The sequence below is a fragment of the Heterodontus francisci genome, chromosome 10, assembly GCF_036365525.1.
Source record: "Heterodontus francisci isolate sHetFra1 chromosome 10, sHetFra1.hap1, whole genome shotgun sequence".
Taxonomy (NCBI): Eukaryota; Metazoa; Chordata; class Chondrichthyes; order Heterodontiformes; family Heterodontidae; genus Heterodontus; species Heterodontus francisci.
In genome coordinates this window covers 53,014,072-53,039,681 of record NC_090380.1, presented here as the reverse complement: position 1 = coordinate 53,039,681, position 25,610 = coordinate 53,014,072, and the positions used below count along the sequence as shown (strand labels likewise).

The following is a 25,610-nucleotide window of genomic DNA, read 5'->3' as shown; positions in this document are numbered from 1 at the left end:
CATTCCTTTCACAGCATGTGCCTGGAGGGCTCCTGGCTCCCTGCTGAAATATCATATCTCTCCTCCTTTCCACCTCCTGGGTTAAGGCCACCAGTGGTGCATCAGAGGACCTGGGAGCCCTATCCCTTCTCTCAAACACCAGCTGCTGCAGCCAGACTGAACTCGTGCTAGCAAACCACACATCTGGGCCGCCTACTCACCACGCAGCCCATCAGTGGCACGTTTCACACAGGGCTGCACTATCATTGTAATGAGCAAGCAGCACAAAGTCCGCATGGTGCCTGCATCACCACAACTGGGTGCAGGGTATTCACACATCAAGATCCTTGCGCATGCTAACAGCTCTCACTGGGGCACAATTGCACTTTTCAACCATCTTCGGGGACCTCACCCAAGTTAGGCAGTGAATGCCAGCAAGCTATTCAACTGTAGATTGCACCACGGACAAACCTGAACCTGTCCACACCTATGATCCACACATGCAGTCTTTCCCACCTGGAACCACTGGCCGACGATCAGGAGCGCTTAATTTTTCAAAAGCTGATCTTGCCCTAGCCCAGGAATACTAAGTCCAGTCACAGCACCCCTTTCACACCTTGGCCAAGACTGACTAACTCAGTGTAGACCAAACACAGAACCTGGGATTTCCAGTCGACATGATACAGTTGAATACTGGGCAGTACATGTACCAATTGAGCCATTGGGAGAACTAGTTTTATTACATTCACATAGTATGTAGCACTGTTAAAGTGATACTGTAGTTTGCTGTTATACATGAATTCTGCTATAATCAGAATTGGTGTTATTTGCAACAAGGGCCAGCTGGGAGTTTGCTTTAAAGGGACTTCGTGAGAAAGTGTTTGACAAAGGCAGATTGGGGGTAATTTTTCCTTTCACCACCTGGGCAGTTATCTAGTGGTTTGTCTCGTCTACCCTGGTAGAACCTCCCCGGTTATCATCCTATTGAAAACTGGGCGAGACCTACAACAGGTGAGACAAGTAGTCAAGAGGTAGAGCTGGTTGGTAGTGGAAAAAAGAAGACAGTGGTTATCTTCGATCTTCACAGTGGGTAGGTTGGCAAGAAAATGACTGGTGCAATGAGGTTGCTGCTTGTAAGGAGGTGGTGACAGGTGCCTCAATGCGCCCTTCAGAGAATGCCAAGAGAGGCACAAAGAGTGACTGTGGACTTCACTGACAAGCGGCTTCGGCTGCGATTGATGAAGTCAATAAAATATTTTTCAGATCTTAGTCCCCAGACCCAATTTGTATTTGATTAACTGCCTTGAAAATATTGCAAACATAAGAAAAGGAAATTTCTATGTTAGGAAATCAAAGACTAACTTGGTGTTCCAAAACGGGCCTGAGCAACAGTCAATCTTTCATGAGGGGCCTTGCACTGACAGCTTGTTTCATCTGCAAATGCAGCAGGTTCAGTCAACGTCTGAAGAGAAAAACAAGGGAAAAAATAAAGATTAGGGGCATACTCTTGAGTGCTTTTTCATGGCTTACAGCATGAATTATTTCTGACAGCTATATAAAAGCTGTACAATACTTTACTGACTGATTGTTCAATTAATTTGAGGCTCTTTGGCACTTTGCATAACACCTTTGCATCTAATCACTTAATATCCACAAAAATCTTCTCCTTTGTAAATCCAATATTTAACTCAGCATATTTTGCAATAATATAAAATTATATAATATAAAATTAAATGAGCACTTGAAATGCCATAGCATACAAGACTACGGGCCAAGTGCTGGAAAATGGGCTTAGAATAGATAGGTGCTTGATAGCAGGTGCGGACACAGGGCCTCTTTCTGTGCTGTTTAACTCTATGACTCTATGACCTTTAATGACCACAAAGGATCACAGCTAAATTGACATTCTTTTTCATTAATATGGTGATGTGTGTTTTAGTGGGTTTATTGCAACAGTCTTTCAAATGCAGCAAATTAGATTGGGTTGCAATTAAGGTCCTCCTTGTCTCAAGATAAACATCAAGCTAAAGGAACGACAAAACCGGGTGCGGATAGGAACATTCGGAATGGGGTAGGCCATTCAGCCCCTCGAGCCTGCTCCACTGTTTAATAAAATTATGGCTCAACTCCATTTTCTTGCCTTGCTCAATATCGCTTGATACTGTTACCTAACAAAATTCTATCTACCCCAATCTTATTGTCACTGCATTCAGAGTCTTTTCAAAGAGAAAGTTCCAAATTTTTACATCTTTGTGTATACAGTGCTTCCTGATATCATTCCTGAATGGTCTAACTCTAATTTTAAAATTATATCTTCTTGTTCTTGGTCCCCTACTAGAGGAAATGGTTTCTCTGTACCTACCCGATCAAGTTTTTCTAACATTTTAAAGACTTCAATCAGATCAACCCGCAACCTTCTATAAGCGAGTGAATACAAGCGATGTTTATGCAACCTGTCCTCATAATTTATCCCTCTAAGCCCCAGTATCATTCTGGTATGTCTGTGCTGCAACCCAGCCAAGGCCAATTATCCTTTATGATGTGCGGAGCCATTGAAAACACATTGGAACATCAGTGTGATTGAGTGATAAGGCACCTGAGCAGATGATACATCAATGAGTAAATTATCCTCCCCCTTGTTTAATAACAAATTCCATATTTACATCTCTTTTTATTTGGATTTGAGTTTTTTTATGTAATATGATAGAAAGTTGCAGAAAATATATATTTTATAAAATCACACTCGAGCAAAAATGTTAGAGTCATAGAGAGATACAGCACTGAAACAGGCCCTTTGGCCCACCGAGTCTGTGCCGGCCAACAACCACCCATTTATACTAATCCTACATTAATCCCATATTCCCTACCACATCCCCACCATTCTCCTACCACCTACCTACAATAGGGGCAATTTACAATGTCCAATTTACCTATAAACCTGCAAGTCTTTGGCTGTGGGAGGAAACCAGAGCACCCGGTGGAAACCCACACAGTCACAGGGAGAACTTGCAAACACCACACAGGCAGTACCCAGAACCAAACCTGGGTCACTGGGGCTGTGAGGCTGCAGTGCTAACCACTGCGCCACCCCAATAAATATAAAATATTCATCTCTGTACCGTACACTAATGGCTGTTGAACAATTAAGCTGATTTGATGATGAAAAAGCAGACAGGCACATATTTACATCACTTGACATTATAATTGAAATGGCTCTTTGACCACGGGCTGCAACATAAAATCTGCTGGAACATACACCACATTACTAGAGAGCGAATCACATCCTTATCACCTAATTGAGGGGCTCAAATTACATAAACTGCAGCAGTTTTTATATGGAATTTAAGTTCCAAGAATGGGTTGCATCTTTTAAATGTTTCATTTAAATTTTACATTTCTCACAAAATAAGCCTTCTGGGCGTTAGCTTTTCTGTATTAAAAATGCTACACAAATGTAAGTTGTTATTGTTATCAGAGCATCAACTGTGGACTCACATGACTCCATTAGGAATGTTACAATCATTTTTGATTCTATTACCAAAGCATGCAGTCTCCTGTGATTCAGAATTGCAAGGATTTTTTCCCCAGTAGGTTATGAAACTGTTCACTCTCCAAATAGAATTCTGAACTGAACACATGCTCCAGTATACGTTCAGTTTATATGAGGCCCCTGTGCTGTAATCTGAGAGCTGCAGTCGACTGCATCAGATTTAGTGGAACGAATAGATCCACAAAATAACTGCATTTTTAAAAAATCAAATATTTACATGATTTTGTAGATGCATGATTTAATTTAAATTGACTTAATTTTTAATATTGATAGGTTAATGTAGGAAATGAAAACTATTGCCCTACACATTTTCTCCGTAGCTCTCTATCATCCTCTTCTTCAAATGTTTATCTACTCTCCCCTTAAAAGATGTAAGTCTTTTACTCCACCATGCAATATGACAGAATATTCTGTGTTATGACAACTCTTTGGTTAAAAATTCCCCTAAATTCTCATGCTCACTCACTATTTTAAATTGATAACCTTCCCCATCACATTTCCTGAACCAGACAAAATAGATTTTTCTTATCAAATCCCTTCATAATTGTAAAATCCTCAAGTAAGTTTCCTTTCAGCTGTCATTGTTCCAGTGGAAATAGTCTCGAGCCTGTTGTCATAATTATATTTGCTCATCTTTGATTTCCTGATTAATCTACACTGTGCATTTTCTATGGCTTTATTGTACTTTCTATAATGAGGTATCAAAAACAGGATTCTAAGTTTGGCCTAACCACTTTTTGTACCTACCTGTGCTGTTGTACTCTATGCTTTTACTTATAAAAATTCCAAATACTGTTGCGCTGTTTTATGGCGTTTTTATCTGCAGTTGCACTTTCAAGGTATTATGTGGTTTAATAGATGTAAAATGCAAGCAGTTTGCGCTTGATTTTGCAATAAGGGCTTCTGCCCTCCAAACTCATAAGCCTTAGAGTTTAAAAGGAAAATCTACCCCAAAACAACAGGGTTCATATTGATGAAACAGCAAGTAGTGTTTATGAGTAGAAAATAATAATATGTAGATTTATAGATAGTATATAATATAGTTTTTGTTTTACCAAATAACACTCCTATCGTTAAAATCCCTTCATCAATGCCATGGGAGCTCTGCTATATTTGTAATGTTCACTGTAAGTATGCAATTTTTTTTCAAAAACAAGATAGGGAGAAAACTGTAAAATACAAACCGCAAATTAAGCTTGTTTTCAATCATCTCTTTGTTTGTCATTGTCTATGACTGGCACGTGGTAACGGGAATTCATACAGTCTACTCCTATTAACTCAAAGCTGTTTTTTGCTTGAAAAAAGATCAAAGTATCCAGTCGTTCAAATTAAGCAAATTTAATGAATGAACACACCAAAACACTACAGGACGTCTAAAGTATGCCATAAAACATCAAAGCTGTTGTGTATTTTTGTTGTGTTTGTAGCATTGCTATGGCATTCTAGAGAAAGTCTTAGACTCTGGATAAAATCAATGACAACTCTTTATTATTTACATTTATTCTATACACTCTCCACAAGCTTCCTAACTTCCTAAGCTAACATCCTCTGTGCTGCTACCTCTTCTTCTCCTCAAGCCCATACCATGTTACTGTTACATCATCACTCTCACTGTCGTCAGTATTAACCCTTTACATCCTTATACTACATCTCCCCCAAGTCTTTATCCAACACTTTCTCAAATATATATGCATTCATGACATATCTACTACCCTCTCTCCCCAAGTCTCTGACTTCACAGATTTAGTCGGATAGGAGGTTTGACAACTCTTCCCGATCTGGGTGTAGTCTGTCTGGGACGATAAGTAGTCTTCTTTGTAAATCTGAATTGCTGACTTGGTTGAACTTTACTACAGAATGTAGCATTCTGTTTCATTTGGATTTGTTCATCTTCCTCTGGGTCTTCCAAATGAATTATTGGCTGTTGCATTTGGGGAATAGAAATGATATTTCTCTGATTTCTTCGTACGTTCCCTAATTGGAAATTGGTTAGTTAACAGAGGTGTGCGCTGCTCTGGCCTCTGTATTGCACATGTCCGACAGTTCTGGATCATGGTCTTGATGTCCTTAGATATTCCAGGCCACCATACTGAAGATTGTGCCCTCCCTCTGCACTTGGTTATATCCAAATGGCCTTGGTGTAGACAATCTAAGATATCGGATCTCATTGAACTAGGAATAACGATTCTGTCATTGTAAACTAATAAGCCATCAATTATAGTAAAGTATTTCCTATACACATGGAATGTCTTCATTGTTCTCCATCCTGGACTTTCTTGTGGCATACCTCTGTGTCCAATACTGTCTCGTGCAAATGCATTCTTCATTGCTTTTTTGGGCTTGTCGTATTTCTCGCAACTTCCGTGTGCTTGCTGGCCAATTTTATGTTATGTGTTGCGAATATGATTCTTTGTTGCAAATTCATGTCTTCCTGTGTGGGATGGTCTACCGTTGCCCTTGACAGTGCATTGCTGACGATTGCAACTTCCTTTAGACGTATCCCATCTCATACGTATACCTCATCAATCTTAGATGAAATCTTTGTATGTGTGGGGGCATTTTTGCAATTTCCTTTTCATCTAACAAGGATACCAAAGGTTTATGGTTTGTATCGATAACAATACATAATCCAATGATGTAGTCTGAAAATTTTTCACATGCCCATGTGACGGCTAGAGCTTCTTTTTCTAAAACCGCATAGCGTGTCTCTGTTTCTGACAAAGCTCTTGATGTGTAGAATATTGGTCTACAGGAACCATCAGGTTGTTCCTGAAAAAGAACTGCACCCAACCCAGCTGAGAAGGCATCTGCCACTATCGTCGTAGGTAGTGTACGTTTGTAGTGTGCCAAGACGTCTGGAGAAATAAGCATCTCTTTAATTTTGTGGAATGCTTGTTCTTGTTAGGAATTCCAACACCATGCTTGCAGTTTTCTGAGGACTTGTCCCAGTGGATCAGTCATCTGTGCCAGGTGAGGTAGAAACATTGCTAATTGATTTACCATTCCCAGGAATCTCTGGAGCTGTTGAACAGTAGTAGGAGGAGGAAATTCTGTAATGGCCCATGTCTTCTGTGGATCTGCCATTATACCTTCACTGTTCATTATGTGTCCCAAGAAACAAATCGAAGTCTTGGAAAATTCATACACTCGTTTTGTTAGTCCTGCTTCTTGAAGCCTCTGTAGAACCTGTTGAGCTCTTGGTTGTGTTCCTGTACTGACTGTCCATGTATCAGGATGTCATCCATGTTACAAATAATTCCTTTGAACCCTTCTAAGATGTTGAACATAGGCCGTTGAAAGGTCTCTGGTGCGGAAGTTATTCCAAACGGTAACCTATTAAAACAAAACCCAAATGGTATTACAAATGTGGTCAATAATTTTGAGGTCTCATCTAGGGGTACCTGCCAAAACCCACTATTGGCATCAAGTTTCGTAAACATGGTGCCCTGAGAGAGTTTCGCTAAACTGTCATCAACTGTGAATATTGGGTAAATCTCATGCAGCACTGCTTTGTTGAGCTGCATTAAATCCACACAAATACGCTTTGGGACAGGAACCATGACTGAACATCACTCTGCTGGTTGTTTTACCCGAGAGCTGAGAGATAATGTCCATTCTTATCTCCTCTTGCAATTGTTCTTGGGCTTTGGTCAACATAGATGAGCAATTCTTCTTGGTATGAAAATACATACAGACCTGGGCCCTTCCTTCAGTGTGATCCTGAACTCCGTCTTGAGTCTTCCGAGTCCTATAAAAATCTTTGGGTATTTTGCTTGAAAGCAATTGTTAACCCTTTGTTTGCTTGACTTCTTCTAGCTTCTTAATCAACTGCAGTTCTAAACATGCAATCCGACTCAACAAGAAAAAATCTTGATTATGCAAGATATATAAGGTCTCTACCAGTTGTCTGCCTTGATGCTGAAGATTTGCTTGGAATTTGCCTTTCACTCTCAGTTGTGTCCCTCCTAGACCATGCAACTGTATATCCACCTGTTGTGGGCAATGTCTTATCACCCATGGCTCTTGGTCAGACAGTACTGTGATGCTAGCCGTTGTTTTAAGTTAAAAATTTGTGAGGTATCGATTCACCTAGATCTCCGCTGTCTAGAAATCTTGATCTGGATCACTAATATCTCCCAAGAAATCTCCTGTTTTTTTCTCATCTGGATATTGATGTACCTGATTCACTGCTCTTTGCGTGAAAGTCTTCTGCTTTGTACTCTTAAGAGAAGAAATTTTGCTCTGGCACATTTTCCCATAAGTTCAGTTTTTTACAATTAAAACAATTGGCTTTACTTGCTGAACACTGCTCCCATCTGTGGGTCTTCCTGGCTCCACAACGTTGGCATGGTTTCCTTGTGTCATGCACCTTCACCCTTATATATGTTTTCTTTTCCACAAAGTGTTTCCCTGACTTTGGCCTTACAAACTGTACTGGCATGGACTTCTCATCCGCGGCTTGTCTTCAGCTTGTAGAATGTCCCTATTCAGTTTGCAAACTTCAACTTGTCTTACTATCTGAATGGCCTTTCCCAGTGGAAGGTCTTCCTTGGATTGCAAAAGGTCTGATAAAGATTCATCAGCTACGCCAATGACTATCTGGTCTCTAATTATTTCTGTCTTTAATTTGTTGTATTCACATCCTTCTGCCAATCTATGCAGATCATTGATATAGGAATCTACAGATTCACCAGTCTTCTGCACCCACTTATTAAATTTGGCTCTTTCCAAGATCTTATGGCTGCAAAGAATCAAATATTTATCAAAGGCTTGAAGTACCTCTTCAAATTTAATCAGAAGCCTCGTTGATCCCTTGTCAATTACATCGTTCGCAATCACACCTATTCAATATAAAAGGATGTTCACTTGTTCCTTCTGATTTGGTATGGAGTTGAGAAGCTATCTTAAACCTTAGGAACCTTTTCCTCCATAAGGAACAATTTTGTACCTGAATGGGTCCTTCTTGCTGGTGGAAGCTTTCAGGCATGCCAAGTTTTGAAGCCATATTGCTTTCTTTAATAGGGTGTTCCCCTTCCTTTAAGAAATTCAGTTTGTTTGTTTTCTTCCAGGGCTTGCTTGCCTTAATAGAGGTGTCCCCGCTATTTTCAGGAGTTCCCCACTGTTTTAATAGGCTTTTTAGGGTGTTCACCCTTTCTTTAAGAAATTCAGTTTGATTGTATTTTTCAGGCTTGGTTGCTTTAATGGAGGTGTCTCTGCTGTTTTCAGGGATTTCCTGTGCTTTTTGGGGGTTCCCACACTTTTCGGGGGTTTCCAGCTCTTCGCCCTAGTGTTTAGCCTGAGTGAAGGATTGGGTTTTTTCCCCTTTTCACTTTCAGAGCACAATGTCTTTAGAGAATTACTTCAAGCTTTTCAAAGGGCTTTTAACCCAATCCAAGACCATCAGTATCGTGACCCACCTGATTGCTAGATTCTACTTGCAGACCACCACGCTTCTATGGTGCAGCCAGTATTTCTGTGCTCTGACTCACCACAGCTCCAGAGCTCGTCACAGCCTCTTCAGCAGGTAAGTAGTGTTCTTACTGTATCGGGCCAGTATTTATCTTTAAATTTCTCTGTTGTTCGCCACAGTTTTACTGCTGTTTTACTGCAGATTTTACCGCGGCCACCACATTGTGTGTTGTTGTCTTTGCAGCATTGCTAGGCCACTCTGGAGAAAGTCTTAGACACCAGATAAAGTCAATTAACAACTTTTTATTATTTACACTCTCCACAAGCCTCTTAAGCTAACATCCTCTGAGCTGCTATCTCTTCTTTTCCTCAAACCCATACCATGTGATTGTTACATCATCACTCTTACAGTGGGAGGAGTCACTCTACTATCTTCAGTATTAACCCTTTACATCCTTATACTACAAAAAACAACTATTGAAATGCATATGATTGAAACTTGAGCACATATAAGATGTACCTTGATAAGTTTAGTCATTTCATGAAATATTCTGAGATTGTGATTTGCTTTTTACTGACAATACACAGTACACTGCCATGGGCGATTGGTGTAGCTCAGCTGGCAGCACTTTTTCCTCTGAGTTACCAAGGGTCTGGGTTCAAGTCCCACTCAAGGGCTTAAGCACAAAAATCAGTGCTGACACTTGAGTGGAGTACTGAGGGAACACTGCACTATTAGAGGTGCTGTCTTTCGGATGCGATGTTAAACTGAGTTCCCATCTGCCTGCTTGCGTAGATGTAAAAGATCTCCACTGTCTCCCAGCCAATATATATTCCTCAATCAATGTCACTAAAAAAAACCAGATTATCTGGTCATTGTCATTTTGCTGTGTGCAACTTGGCTGCTGCATTTACTACACTACAGCAGTGACTACACTAAAAAATTATTTTATTGGCTGTAAAGCACTTTGAGATGTCCAGTGGTCATGAAAAGTGGCACCTTTTTATTTCTGCCTTAGATGTCAGCCACTTGCTGAGCAATTATAGAGTTTGATGTTGTGGCCGTGGTGAAAGATAGTGGTTTCTCTACCTCCATCTGTTCACTTGATCCGCACTCTGGGATATCTTCCTCACTTTCACTCCCACCAGCAGCACTTTCCTGCACAGCATCAACAATTTCCATACTGATTAGTGTTGTGCTATGTTCATAAGTCTTCTTTAAATGGCAGACGCAGGCTTCGTATTCGGATTCAACACACTGTCTTACTTATCTACATTACATGATCCAGATACAGGTCTTTTCCTTGCTGGTGTGTGTCTGCTCTCTGTAAAGCCATGTGCTCACAAAATGGTGTCTCCTCCTTAGATATATCTGATGATGTCATCAGTTGCATCAGAGACCTGGTAAAGGTATGGTTTCTTAAAGGTGAAGTCACCACTGCACTACATTACAGTTAACTATATGGACACCTAGTCTCACTGCGTCAACTGACAATGGATTCATCTCTGTTGGGAGTCATAACATAGAGCAGATGTGCTCAAAGAGGTTCACTGTAACAGAGTAACCCACCAGTACCCATGTGGGGCCGTCAACTGTGTAGGATTCAGCTGCTTCCACTGTACTTTGGTAGAGGTTTGTTGGAAACCCTAAAAAAACAGTGCAACCTGTTGTTTTTAGTCATTGACACTGTCTCTGGGGGTCCTGCCAATCTCTCACTGAAGAACTCTCATGGAAATTCCAAGTGTGAAATTTTTGGAATTCCCTTTTTTCACCAGTGCAAACCATGAAGATAATTCCCTGCTTAGCATTTCCTAACCTAAGCAATTCTCATAAATGAAAGCTAATGTTTTGCCTTGCTGCAGCTTGTAAAGGCCTTTGGCCAGATTTTGCTTGAATGGGACTTCTTGCAGCGTGCCCCTTTAGTTAGACTTACAATTGCATGTTTAGGTTTTAAAACATTTTGCTGGAAGTGCGAGCTGATATGGCACAGTGATGGCAACAGAGCACCTGGGATCTTGGTCAAAAACAGGAGAAGCAGTGTATCTCCTTAACCAATGAGATTAATGATTGAGAAATAAACAGAGGAAGGCCTGACAAGGTGGGTGAATTAGCGTGGGAGAACTTCATATCAAATCTGGTACTGAAATAGAATTAAAGAGAGGGAAAGAAAGATTGGATTAAGAAAGATACAGAGAAAAAAGTCAGAAAGGAAAATTTAAAAAAAATTAAAATTTGACATTGCTAAAATCTCATAAAACAATTCACAATCAGAAGGAATGAGACTCCACACTTATAATTGTTTACTTTCTGGGAAAGCGAAGTTGATTGGCATTCATTAGCAATTATCATGTCGTTATAAGAGTATTTACGCTGATAATTGTTGGATTTAACTTACTGTGGCGAATTTAATGGGAATTAATCTGCAAACACAGAAACTTCATGGAAAGCACGGGGAGGTTAAGGGTGAGATGCCACTTTTGTAAAGTTAATGACAGATTGACACAAATTGACCAGCAATGTGTGGCAATTTACAATTTATGGGTTAGCTCTTCCTTGCCACAAGTTGCTGCCCAATTTGCACGTTAATAACAGTGTGTATCGTTCAGATGCCACTATTTTTTCAGTAAAATCTGGCCCAAGGTTGACTCCAAATTTCTCAATTAATTAATTTGCCATTTTTTTATAAGGTTGAATTCAATTATGCTCTCCTTTCCTCAAAAAACAACCTTTGACCCCTCTGTCCTTGCAAATGACCACCCCATCTCCCTTTCCTCTCCAAATCTCCTCCCAAATCCATGCCTAGCTTTCCCGGAACTCCATGTTTGAATCCCTCCAATTAGGTTTCCACCCCGTCACTGTACTCCATAAATTACATCCTATGCAACTGTGGCAAAGGTAAACTATATCTTCTTGTCCTCCTTGACCTGTCTGCAGCCTTTGACATGGTTGACCACACCATCCTCCTCCAATACTCTCCACCATCAGCCAGCTGGTGGGACTGCACTCACCTGTTTCCATTCTGACCTATCTAATTGTAGCCAGAAAAATCATCCACACTGTTACCTCTGGTATCTATTACGACCAAAGTGGGAGTAATGCACTGTTAATTCAGTCCCACTGCTCCACAGGTCACAGCATATTACTAACATTTCCCACCTGCTGAAAATTAGCCAAATCAAACACTTTAATTATCCCCCAGTATAAAGCACACCAAACCAGATTTCATTAAACAACAACACAATGAACTAGTTATTAATAAACTAATTTTAAATGATAATGATATAAATCTATACGTATGAAAAGCTTTTATAACTCCTTAATCTTCCTAACCCTCATGCACACACATACATTCAAACAAAAATGGGAAACCAGGGAAAACAGATGTATTGATTTTACAATGGTTTCTTAGGGATAATAAAATAACTGCGTTGTAACTTCTGGTCGGATATTTCCGGATCGGTGAGGTATCCCAGAGTTGAGTAGTCAGACGCCACTCGAAGTCTCTCCAGGCAAGTTTGGTATATAGTCTGTGATGGGTAGGCGATTCATATGCAGTGGGCATCACACAGATCTTTCAGCAACAGGTTGTAGCAACAGGTCTACTTAGATTTTAAAGTAGCAGTCTTACAGTAGAAACTTTCTTGAGATTTCAGGAACTTCCAAAAATACAAAAGTCCACAAGACTCACACTTGAGGCAGAGATTTTCCAGAGACTGGAGACAATAGGAATTTTGCTACCTTCAACAATGCAGGCTTCCTCTCAGCATAGGAGCTTTCTCCACAAAGAGCAGCAACTCCTCTTTCTCTGGGTCGTTTACTTTCTCTTCCGTCATAAACAGCAACAAGGGTTTTAGCTCCCATACATTAGATTTGCATCTCCTTCAAAGTTCTTTTAACTTCATGAAGAAATTAGAATTTCACTTGACACAGGAATTATTTTCCAAGAGAAAGAGTTTTCTGGGTTGTATTCCTGCCCAGTCTCCAGCAGTAACTGAACAACCAAAAAGTGAAACTAGCTTTTCAACAACAACCTAATTACAAGATAATTGTAAAACTTTCTGGTTTCTTGGATACAAATTGCTCTGCAGGCAGCTCTTCAAATACTAGGTCTCAGCAGTCACTGTTCACAGAAAGTCCTTTTTCTCAGTCTTAAAGGCACACAGACCTCTTAGTTGTAAAAAAAAGAACAAAACTCTTGTGACATATCTCCTTGGCCCCCTCCTATTTCTCATCTACATGCTGCCCTTCTGTAATGTCATCCAAAAATGCAGCATTAATTTTCACATATATGCTGAAAATACCCTTCTGTACCTCACCACCATCTCTCTCGACCCTTCCACTCTCTCTAAGTTATCAGACTGCTTGTCTGACATCTATAACTGGATGAGCAGAAATTTTCTCCAGATTAATAGTGGGACCTGTACTGTGCTGTACTGTTCTATGTTCTATGAATACCAAATAAAGGCCTGCCCAGGTCTGCAAATGAAACCTGACCCGAGCCCGACAGAACTACATCCGACCCAAGCCTGACCCGTCCCGAGTCCTATCATTTTTTCCCATGCCCAACCCGACCCGGCCAGACCACCGGAATGTAATCAACTTTATTGAAGAGGTTGTGCTCTACTTTGGATGGAATCACTCATTGCAGACTAGCGAGGAGTGTTTCCCGCCTTGACGTCCTGGCTGTCACTGTGTCCGGCCCGGCCCAACCCAACCCGAGCCTGAATGCTGGACCCAGAAGAGCGACCCGACCCGACCTGACCCGAACCCAGCACATGTTGCCAGGTCCCGTCGGGTCCGGGTCAGGTAGGCATTCTCTAATACCAAAACTATTGTCTTTGGTCCCTGCTACAAATTCTTTTCCCTAGTCACTGACTCCAACCCTCACCCTGGCAACTGACTGAGGCTGAATCAGACTGTTTACAACCTTGGTGCCATAATTGATCCCAAGATGAGCCTTTTCCAGAAGACATTCGATAAGGTGCCACATAAATGGTTAATTGACAACATAAGGGCTCATTGCATTGGGGGTAATATATTGGCATGGATAGATGATTGGTTAACAGACAGGAAACAATGAGTGGGCATAAATGGGGCATTTTCAAGTTGGCAGGCAGTAAATAATGGAGTGCCGCAAGGATCAGTGCTGGGGCCTCAGCTATTTACAATCTATATTAATGACTTAGCTGAAGAGACAGAGAGTCATGTATCTAAGTTTGCTGCTGATACAAAGGTAGGTGGAAAGGTAAGCTGTGGGGAGGACACAGAGAGGCTGCAAAGAGATACAGACAGGTTAAGTGAGTGGGCAACAAGATGGCAGATGGAATATAATGTAGGGAAGTGTGAAGTTATGCACTTTGGTCATAAGAATAGAAAAGTAAAATTTTTTTAAAAGGTGTGAAACTGAAGTGTCGATGTTCAAAGAGACTTGGGTGTGCTTGTACAAGGAACACAGAAAGTTAACAGGCAGGTACAGCAAGCAATTAGGAAGGCAAATGTGTTGGCCTTTATTGAAAGGGGATTGGAGTACAGGAATAAGGAAGTATTGCTACAGTTGTACAGGGTTTTGGTGAGACCACATCTGGAATACTGTGTGCAATTTTGGTTTCCACATTTAAGGAAGGATATACTTGCATTGGAGGCAGTGCAGCAAAGGTTCACTAGATTGGTCCCTGGGATGAGGAATGTTATGAAAGTGCTTCCATTTTAAAATATTTTTTAGGACTCGTATTTTAGAATTATGGAAATGGATTCGTTTGGAGTACTTAAGTGATTCCATAGATGCTGGACTTTTTTTTTATATAGGTCACTGGAAGACTTGAGCTTTCTGTTTAAAAATACAAAGTGATTCCTGACAACGCAGCCGGCCACTGATGTCACCAGGCTGCGCTAAGGTGTGCACTTGCGCAGACGGGCTCCTGCTCTCTGCGCGTGCGCTGCAATCCGACTTGCCAGGACTGGTTAGCGCATGCACCGATGACGTCATCGGGTGACGTGTGCATCTTCAGGCAACGCGCCTGGTCAGCCTCTGCGCATGCGCTTTACATGTACAGCAATGCAACGCTAACGTATTCATCCATGCATCAAGCTCCGCTCCCCCCCTCGCTGCTCTCTCCAGCCGCTCCACTCTTTCAGTCGCTCCGCTCGCCCCCTCGCTGCTCTCTCTGGCCGCTCCGCTCTTTCGGCCGCTCCGCTCCCCCCACCCCCCCGGCCCTCCGACCCCGTCCGCTGCCCCCCGCACCCACCCCCCTGGCCCCGACCTGCTCCGCTCCTCCCCCGTCCCCGGGCCCAGCCCGCTCTGCTCCCCCCCCCATCCCTGGCCCGCTCGCTTGCTCGCTTTCTCCCTCCCACCATTGTGTGCTGTCATGTGTTTAGGTCAGGTTGCCTTCCTGTGATTATTTGAGCAGCGCCATCTTTAGTCCTGGCAGCTGCCTGAAGTCGCAGACTGTGACGTTATGGTGGCACATGGTGCCACTGCAGCGCCACCTAGTGGTAGCATTGTCAGAAAACACAGCCTTAGTTTAGAGATACAGCACTGAAACGGGCCCTTCGGCCCACCAAGTCTGTGCCGACCATCAACCACCCATTTATACTAATCCTACACTAATTCCATATTCCTACCACATCCCCATCTGTCCCTATATTTCCCTACCACCTACCTATACTAAGGGCAATTTATAATGGCCAATTAACCTATCAACCAGCAAGTCTTTGGCATGTGGGAGGAAACCAGAGCACCCGGAGGAAACCCACACAGACACAGGGAGAACTTGCAAACTCCACACAGGCAGTACCCAGAATTGAACCCGGGTCGCTGGAGCTGTGAGGCTGCAGTGCTAGCCACTGTGCCGCCCTAGTCTGTGTGATAATGCTTTGTATCTTACTGAATACGTCTTGTTTTATAATAAATTGATAATTTTGTTGTTTATTAAAGAAACCTGGTTGGTGGATTTTATTCTGAAAGAAAAATAGAGTATATAATTGGCTGTATCGGTAACTGGGTAAACATTTAAATATATGTTGTGATCTGTGGAGAAGTGGAACTAGAGAAAGACAGTGCACTGTCTCCCACCTCAGTCCTAACAGAGGGTTGTCATACCTCCTTTGAACTGCCTCCAAGAATGGGATGTAAAAGGCCCGAGACTTAATATTTCACAGTTTCCAATGTGTTAATGTGCTTACTCCATGACAGTATTTTGCATCATAACCCAAGTCTACCGATGCACTGAACTAGCTCAGCATGTTTTGTAGAAGAGGAGATTGTTATTGTGATGGCAGAATGGAAGACCCACAAAAAAATGTGTTACCACCGCCACTGGCTGTGTGGAGGTTGGCCTGTCCACTTTGAGGATTTTGTGGCAGAATTGTACACCAGCAATCAATGATAATCACATAAGATAACAGCATCTCGAGTCCAACAAGAAATAACTTTTGTTACAACAGCGCTTCCATTTTTTGTTAAACTTTTGAGGACTTATATTTAAATTATGGAAATGGATTCATTTTTTGGAGGCTGAAGAGTTCATAGTTACTGGACTTTTTTTTTAAAGTTACTGAGGGGACACTTGAGATGTTTTTGAAAACAACCTTTTGCTGGAAATCATATGATTTAAGATAAATAAACAAAAGAAACCTTGGGCTAAGGGCAGATGTTTACAGAGAAGTGACAAGGCAAGGTTTATGAGGGTCTGGGTTCTTGACCTGCTGTTTGGAGCTTTGCTTTGGGGTGATTGTTTTTGGTTTTGCTTTGGACAGAGTTGGGGGTTGGACAATGTTAAAAAATAAAGTTGGAGAAAACTTGCCAAGGGAGCAAACTCCAACTCAGCTTGTTCCATCTCTTTGAAAAGATTGCCAGCTTTTCGATCGCTTTACCAAGCCCTGAGAAGCAAGTGTAAGAAACAGACTGAAACTGTTGCCGCATTTTTCCTGAAAGGCCTGCCAAACTGATCCTCAATGTTACCTGACAAGGACTGTTCTAGGAAGATCCCATTGACAGCTGTCTATGCGTAATTGGGACGCCAGACAAAAAAGGGACAACCAACATCTTTCCATATCTTCTCTTTTTTTCCTTCAAGAATTAGAAAATATTTGGCTAAAGTATTAATTTTTGTTTTTTTTGTAACAAACCTCTGCAGAGAGAGAATTACTATATTGTTTTTCAGAGTGAGTGTGAGTGTGTAAGGGGCTAATTTAAAAAGGAAACTTTCATATTTTAATCTGTGTGTTAATGCTTTGATTCATTACTAGATCAGTCTTGTTTTGATAATAAATGGATAATGTTGTTGTTTATTAAAGAAACCTGGTTGGTGTATTTTATTCCGGGATAAAGAGTAGAGTATATGATTGACCGCATCGGTATCTGGGTAAACATTTAAATATATGTTGTGACCTGTGGCGAAGTGGAACTAGAGAAAGACAGTGCACTCCTCCCACCTCAGTCCTAACAGAGGGTTGTCATATGATAAGTAAATTTAGCCTGTATTCTCTGCACTCCTCCTGCCTTGGTCATAACACTGTGAACAGTCATGATTCCGTTACTAGAAGACATTAAACTGTATCCAGTTCATTGCTAACCTGGCAACTTCAGTCACAGACCAGTATAGGCAAATGGGAGTATCTTTCTGATATTAACATTGAAACTTAAAAGACTACATTTACTTGCAGACTGAGTATATCCGGAAGCACAGTGTGGTTTCCGTGCCAGCAGATCTACTGTGGATATGATCTTCTCCATACGCCAGCTACAAGAGAAGTGTAGGGAACAGAGTATACCCCTTTACCTAATTTTTGTAGATCTCACTAAGGCATTTGACACCATCAGCAGAGCAGGGCTCGACAAGATTTTGGGAAAAATTGGCTGTTCACCGAAGCTCCTCAGTCTCATTCACTCCTTCCATGACAACATGTACTGCACTATACAGTTTGATGGCTCTGCTTCTGACAGTTTCAGAGTGAAAAATGGAATGAAACAGGGCTGTGTCCTAGCCCCCACTCTGTTTGGCATCTTATTCTCCATGGTCCTGACCTTCGCCTTCCTTGCAGATATGGAGTTTATTTGCACACTAGGTCAGAGGGCAAGCTCTACAATCTATCAAGGCTGAAAGTAAAGGCAGAAACATATCTCATACTGATCAGAGAACTCCTCTACACTGATAATGCTGCGCTAGTCACTCATATGGAAACTCAGCTACAAAGACTCATGGACTGTCTCTCCTGTGCCTGTAAGGTGCACCAAGAGAAGGCACCCCATCCTTGGCTATAAGCTTCAAGAAAACCATGGCCATGGGACAAGGTGTTACATCTCCACCCTGATTACACTAAATAACACCCCACTGGAAGTGGTTAGCAAATTCTGCCACCTTGGCTCCACGGTGACAGACAGTCTGTCCCTTGATGCAGAGCTCAATACACGCATAGTGAAAGAAGCTACCACCTTTGGCCAACTGGCGAAACGCGCATGGAATAACACCAAGTTGACCCTCAGGACCCGGGTCATGGTTTACAAGGCCTGTGTTCTTAGCACCTTGCTGAATGGCTGTGAAACATGGGCGACTTACAGCTACCAGGAAAACAAACTCAATAATTTCCATCTTTGCTGTCTGAGGCAAATTATGGGTATATCCTGGCAAAATCACAAATGTGGCGTTCCTCTCAAAGGCAGAGCTCCCAAGTGTGCTGGCACTAATCAAACAGAGGAGGCTTCGGTGGTTCGGACATGTCCGCTGGATGGAAGATATCACACACCCAAGGACCTCCTGTATGGTGAGGTAGCCGGGGCCAGATGGCAGTGGGGTGCCCAAAGCTCCACTTCAAGGATGCTTGAAGCGTGACATGAAGGCCCTAAATGTTGACAATCACACTTGGGATTCACTAGCTAGCGAAAGAGGGAAATGGCGACACATCCTGTGGACTGGTGTGCACTAAAACGATGACCAGTTGCTATAGTAGCTTGGCAACAGGCGCCAACATCAGAAGCAACAATTCACAGCATCACTTGGCAGCTTCACGTGCAGCACTTATCGAGCCTGCTTCTCAAGGATTGGTCTTCACAGCCATCAGCAAAGGTGCACCAAGAGAAGGCACCCCAGCTAAATGGATTGTTTGCTGTGTGTCCATCATCTTTCATAGATGGAAGGATGCCAACTAAACTGCTCATTGCTAATCTGACAACTTCAGTCACAGACTAGTATAGGCAAATGGGAATATCTTTCTGATATTAACATTGAAACACTTAAGGTTGAGTTTTATGCTAGTGGCTGGCATCTCAACTTCGGGGGAAACCGAAGCCGAGCTCCCCTTTCCACCTCTTGTGCCGAAGGCCCGCTGAATTTAGTGGCAATCAGGCACTTAACTTGACAGCAGCGGGCCTTCCATAGGATTTAGGACCCCGTCACCGGAAGTCACAGACTTGCAGAGTTGCCAGCCAATCAGAGGCTGTAGCTGCAGCGACCAGACTCCGAGGAGGGGTACTGGACCCAGGCTTAAGGTAGGTCAAGAAAGGAGAGGACTTGCAGGGTGGGGGTCGTGGGGGAGGTGGGTTGGCAGCAAGGGCAGGGGGTGGCCCTCAGTGGGCTTCCCGTTGCTGGCTCCCTCATTCAGGCACTTAAGTGCCTTTGAATGAGGGACACCCCCAACCCTCGAGCTGGGAATCAGCCTGCACAGTTTTTTGGCTGTGACTGTGGCGGGAAGGTGGGAGAGGCCCTTAATTGGGGGTTAATTATCCAGTTAAGGGTCTCAATTGGCACTGGGGTGGGAAGGCTGTTCACAGGCCTTCCTGTCCCAGACTAAATTTTGGTGGAGGTGAGATGGTGGCAGGGTTCCCCCCCACAACATCCTACCCGATATCCATGTTTGGTGCCATGCAAGCTCTGACTGCTGTTATCATGGCTGTGGTTATCAGTGTTCAAAGGGGCATGCAGGCTCTGACAGCAGTCCAGCAATCTGTCCTCCAACAGATTACTGGGATTTCTGAGGCACCGCCCAAGGGATGTCTCTATCATCCTTGTAAATCTTTCATGTTTTCAAGCTACATGAAAGGGAGGGAGTAGGGAAAGGATGGAGAAGGAGTTGAATTTTTTTGTGTATGCAGGTCTTGCAGTTTTTCATCTAGGCTTTGGACTTTCTAGGTCTAGCAGTTTGGACATTTTGGTCCTGAATTTCCATGAAGTTCTCTTGATTTCCCGCCATAACTTTGTCAGAGGATCAGGGGAACCTGAGAGAAATGTTGTAAATCGCTGTTTATGTTGTTTCTCTTGGCATTGTGCCAATTTTCTGCCAAGATTATGGCATGAAATCGGGAGAACCTGTGATAAAATTCGAAATGTTCGTGTATAAGGATTCAAAGTTTTGAGTATTGCAGTGGGTTTGGTGTTTTGGGGGCAAAATTTGCTAGCCCCCGAAAACTGATGTGAGGATTACGAGTCGTGATTAACCCACACCTCTTGCTTTGAACGCAAACTATTAAAGCCAGTCTGCACCTCTTAAAGGGGAGGTGCATTTTGAATGGAGCAGGTGGTGGAAGACTTTCTAAAGGTGAGTTTGATCTGGAAAAGACACAGGAATGGCAGAACATGGCAGGGAGCAGGTTCCAAGATTCTCTGATGCAGCACTAGAGGCCTTGGTGAAGAAGATGCAGAGGAGGAGTATGGTTCTATATTCACAGGGGACCAGGAGGCCCTCCAGACTGCGAAGGCTGTTTCTCAGAGCAGATAGCTGTTGCAGTCAATGTCAGGAGTATAGGCTCAAGGACTTGGATGCAGTGCCGCAAGAAGTTCACACGAGCAGTCAAGGTCAGTGAATGCATGTTCAAATGCCACATCCCACCAAATGTACCACCGGCCTCAGACTCTGCTCAATTCACTATCCCTGCTTCACTCACCTATCAACAATCTCTATCAACCATGAATCGTACTTCACATTCATAGGCCGGAACTTTTCGTTGGGTGGCGGGTCCCCGTCCATCAGCCGAAAAGTCGGTGGCAAGCCACCTCTGCCAGGCCTGGGCATCCAGACCAGATTTTACACTCCCCAGGACCTTAATTGGAAGTCCCGCATAATGGAGCTGCCGGCCAATCAGCGGGCCAGCAGCAGTTAGTCCCAGCAGTGCCACTGGAAGCGGTGGCCACTACTGGGACTGCACCCAGCCAAGGCAAGCGAGATGAAGGACGGCCCTGGAACTAAGGTAAATATTTAGGGCCTCACCAGGGACAATTGGTTGGACCCCAGCAAGGCAAGGGGGGGTCGGTTAGGGGAGCGAGGGGAGTGTTGTGCGTTGGGAGAGGTTGGGGCTTCAGGGGTGGCCCTCTGTGGGGCCCAAGTGCCCGATCAGGAGGGCCCACCCCCCCAATCTGCATTAAGGCTGCCTGGTTTCATTAGGCGGGCTTTTTGAAACCTCAGCCGCCCGCCAGCCAAGCATAAAATACCCCTGGCGGCGGGCAGAGGCCTGGGCCTGGGCGGGCTGTTTCTCGCTGCGATCGCCCCACGTAAATTTGCAGGGGAGGGGGCAGGAAGGGTCGGAAAGGACCCCCCCCAGCCTCCCACTCCATTTTACCCCCGCTCATTTGGGGGCATAATATTCCGGCCATAGCTTCCTCTCCCCTTCAACACTTCGCACCGCTGTAAGCCTCACACCCACATCTCACAGCTTGCACAAAATCAGCTATTCAAGCATGAGAAGCACATCACCCAAACACACTTACTACACTCAGTGGGTGGGATTTCCAATCTACGGCCGAAACCCCGACGTTGTGGTCACTTCTGGGTGCTGACCACAAACTGCGTTGGCAACACATGTGGTGCAATTTCTAATATGGAAAGCAGGTAATTGGCCCAGAGTCGCATTTGCAGCCCAATTAGCAGCATTGGACATGGGAAGGAGGCAGGATATGTGCAGCAGTGGGCCCAATTTAAAGGGCGGACGGCAGCCTTTGCTGAGGTTGCCATTAGTCCAAAGGATGGAAGAAGGAGCAAAGCAGAGGGAAGTGAGAAGGGAGGCCCCTGTTTTTCTGAAGCCTTAGTGAAGGTGCTGCTGAGGCGGTGACTGAGCGCAGAAACATCTTGATTCCTGCCTGTGGCAACAGAAAGCCTGCAAGGCTCAGCAAGAAGGCATGACTGGAGCTAGTTCATGAGGTCAGCAGCAGAGTAGTGGTGAGGAAGAACTGGGTGCAATGCTGGAAATGCTTCAATGACCTTCTCAGGTCTGGCAAGGTGAATCCAAAGATAGACCAAGATAGCATGCTTCCTTGTCAGCTGTCACCAGAGTGCAAAAATGAGGGGCATCCAGAGGGCGCACAGAGTTCTCCTGATCATAGGAGAGATGTGCGCTCAGCATCCTTGATGACCCATACCACACACCATCCTGATTTGGAACTATATCACTGTTCCTTCAGTGTCACTGGGTCATAAACCTGGAACACCCTTCCGATGTACCTACACCACATCGACTACAGTGATTCAAGAAGGCAGCTCACCATCACCTTCTCAAGGGCAATTAGTGATGGGTAACAAATGCTGAACTAGCCAGCAACGCTCACATCCCATGAAAGAATAAAAAAAGGCACAGGTCAAAACCCTAGTGATGTTAGACAGGCGGCTGCAGTGCAGACTGCAACATCTTATGTGGCTGAAAAGCTGTGAGTGGTGAGGGAGCGAGGCATTGTTGTAACTTTATCTTTCTTCATCTTGCCGGCCAAACAGGAGTTGAGCGCCAGGGAGAACGAGAGGGCACGCCTGGATGGTCGGGTGCCACAGCTTGCGTTGCTGATGTACTTTGAGGAACTGGCCCTTGATGTGACCATAGACAGGGTGAAAATATCTCAACATCTCCAGGTTCAGGGGATGCATGGCAAAGTTCCCCATGCAATGAGCTGTCAAAACATGAGCTGTCTTCTCATTATTTTAAGTAGCATGAGCATCTATTGAATGTCCCAATCTCTCATCATCATCTCATCTTAGGTCTCCCACAAATCAGCTGCAGTGGGGCCAACAAAATCCCGAGGAGTCAGAGGAGGAAGACACTTCGGAGCCTGCATCATCACATCTTTCTTGTGCACCCTCCACCAGCGAAGATACTCACACCTTGGTGGGTCCTCACGTTATTAGAGATGGTGCAACAGGTTTATGCACACGTCACCTTGGAGCAGGAGGCTATGGGGGAGATAGAGTCAGCTGTGCCAGTCCCCCTCAGGATGGAGGACAGGCGCAGCCTGGCTCAGCAAGGTGGAGATGCAGAGCCAAGGAAGTCATGAAACAGATGGCTCTATCTGAGAAACAGTGTGAGATGTGTGCTCATATATTGGAGTTACCTGAGGCATTGTGGAGTCATGGGATGAGAATGGAGGAGTCCATTCAGCTTGTGTTCCACCATGTCTAGGTGCTCTGAGCGCATGAGCTCCTCCATTGAGAGAGTGACCAATCACATTAGCAGCCATATGCAGCATCACTCAGAGTGGATGCAGGAACAGTGCACTGGCATGCATAGAATGCATGCCGCCATCTGTAGCATTGACCAGTAGTGCCGCAAATGGTGTAATGAGGCATGAAGTGGATGCCAGCTGTGCCCCAGCTGGTGGTTCCCTCCAGCAATCAAAGGCACCATGAAAGGGCTAGGTGATGACAGATGGCGATGAGGGGGGTCCCTCCAATTGATGAGGTATCTGTAGAGTTATGCCCTGTGACAGAGGCTGCTCCTGCAGTAGCCTTTGGAGGTGTTCCCCCAGCACTTCCATGACGAGACCACGCATCACAGGCATCTCAGTACCAGACAGGCACTAGCGAGAAGTCTGCCTCCACCTCACCCTCTGCCACAAGGGAGCACCTTATAGGAGTGGCGATGTTGAGCGGGTTGTCACTTCCGGCTCTCAGCGGAGCCATTTAAACTTGGAGCATGCTGGTTCTGCATCAGGAAAACGGCATGCTGACATGAGGGGTGGGTTTAAGTGACCACTCACCCCAAATCCTGTCCTCTGAATCAAATAAAAATCCCGCCCACTGACTTCCCTCTCTCTTGCAGGACAAGATGGCACACAAATGCAGGCAGCCCTATCTAACTGGCTGGGGACAGACATGGCTACAGGTCCTCACCCAGAGGCTCATCATCAATGGAGCAGTCATGACTGAGACCGTGGCCACTGGCAGGGCTGATGTAGCAGGAGGGTCACGCTGTCTCCTTGTCAGCTGCTGTGAACTGATGAGCAAGCATTTCCTCAGAGTTTGGAGCAGCTTCTGCTTCATTGGACATTCTCCTCAGGGCGCGCATCTCTGGGCCAGTGGGCAGCAGTGGAGTTGGAGAGTGCCGGGTTGGGGCAGTTTTTGGCACTCAGAAGTCCCTTCATGGACAGGAGCAGTGTCTTTGGTGGGCTCAGGGGTGGAACCAGAGAACCACAGGCAGAAGCATGGGCAGGAGAAAAAAGAGTGGAGAGAGCGGCCTAAGGTCTGCATCAGCAATTGGGAAAGGGTGCCGGCAAGGGGGAATTGGTGTGTGCATCCAGCTACCAAGGGTCATGGAGGACTAGCTAGGGAGTACGGAAGCCCCAGAGATTGAGAAGCCCTGAGATGCTGAAGAGACCTCTGGTGATCTGGATATCAAGGTAATTTGTGGCTCACAGGATCAAGAGGAACTAGCAACAGAAGGACCACGAGTGTACCTGCTCTCAATTTTGTTCTTACAGTGCTTCAAGTACAGAATTTAAGTCTAAAACCCCCTTGCGAGGAGTGGGGATAAGAGATCAGGAGAGAAAGGTTCAGGATCATAAACCTGCAGTCCCACTGAAGTGAGGCATTCCTGTTTAACAAACAAGTCTGCAACATTGCTGATTCTCAATGGTTCTCCTGCTTCAGATTGGCAAGCAATAGTTTTCCACTGTAATGAGTTTGTTTCTTTAAGCTAAGTTTTTAGTCTTCATCAATGTACTTTCATGTTTGGTGCCAGTGGAATAAAGAGACATGGAGCTGAAACCTTCACGCAGTCAGTGTACTTTTTCCTGCATTCACACTGAAACCATTGAAGATGACAAAATGCTCATATGTAATCCACCTTCTCATATGCCACCTCTCCCTCATTCCACAGTCTCTTCTGATTTACAAGCTGTAGATGGTGTAAGCATGCAATTGTTAATTCCACTCCTTTCTTCACTGCAACCCTACTTTTGTGCCTTTATCCTTTTTTTATTCATTTGTGGGATATGAGCATTGCTGGCAAGGCCAGCATTTATTGCCCATCTCTAACATCCCTAACTGCCCTTGAGAATGGCTTTTCAGATACCCAAGAAATGTAACCCGACCAAGCGGTGGAGCAGAAGCAAAAAGTGGAAGAGGAAGAAGAGACTGTTGATGCAGGAACGCCATCACTCATTCTCACACTCACAGCCACCAAATCAGATAGTGATACAATGTGTAGTTTAGAGGGTAGCTTAGAGCTGGGATCCACACATGGTGAATCACTCGGCACGAGTGGGCTGCAGCCAGGGCAGAGGCAAAGGATCGCACAGTTTGCAGCTCACCAGAGGGTGAGGTTACACACGAGTTCTGCTGCAGAAGACTCAGATGAGAACTTTGATAGGGCGGTGTACAGAAAAAGGCTGATCAGTACACACACTGAAATGCTTGGTGTGTTGACAGGCCTACCAGAAAGCCATTCTCTCCCTGTGAAATTCGTGTTGAATCAGGGACAGG

General features: G+C 44.2%; 1 protein-coding gene across 2 annotated transcripts in view; it reads right to left on the bottom strand.

Moving 5' to 3' along the window:
* LOC137374446 (choline-phosphate cytidylyltransferase B) overlaps positions 1 to 25,610 on the bottom strand; it is a 116,845-nt gene that overhangs the window by 30,514 nt on the left and 60,721 nt on the right. For both annotated transcript variants that reach the window (XM_068040572.1, XM_068040571.1), the window contains exon 2: positions 1,342 to 1,441. In XM_068040572.1, coding sequence (XP_067896673.1) covers positions 1,342 to 1,441 — 100 coding nt within the window. The remainder of the gene's footprint in view (positions 1 to 1,341; positions 1,442 to 25,610) is intronic.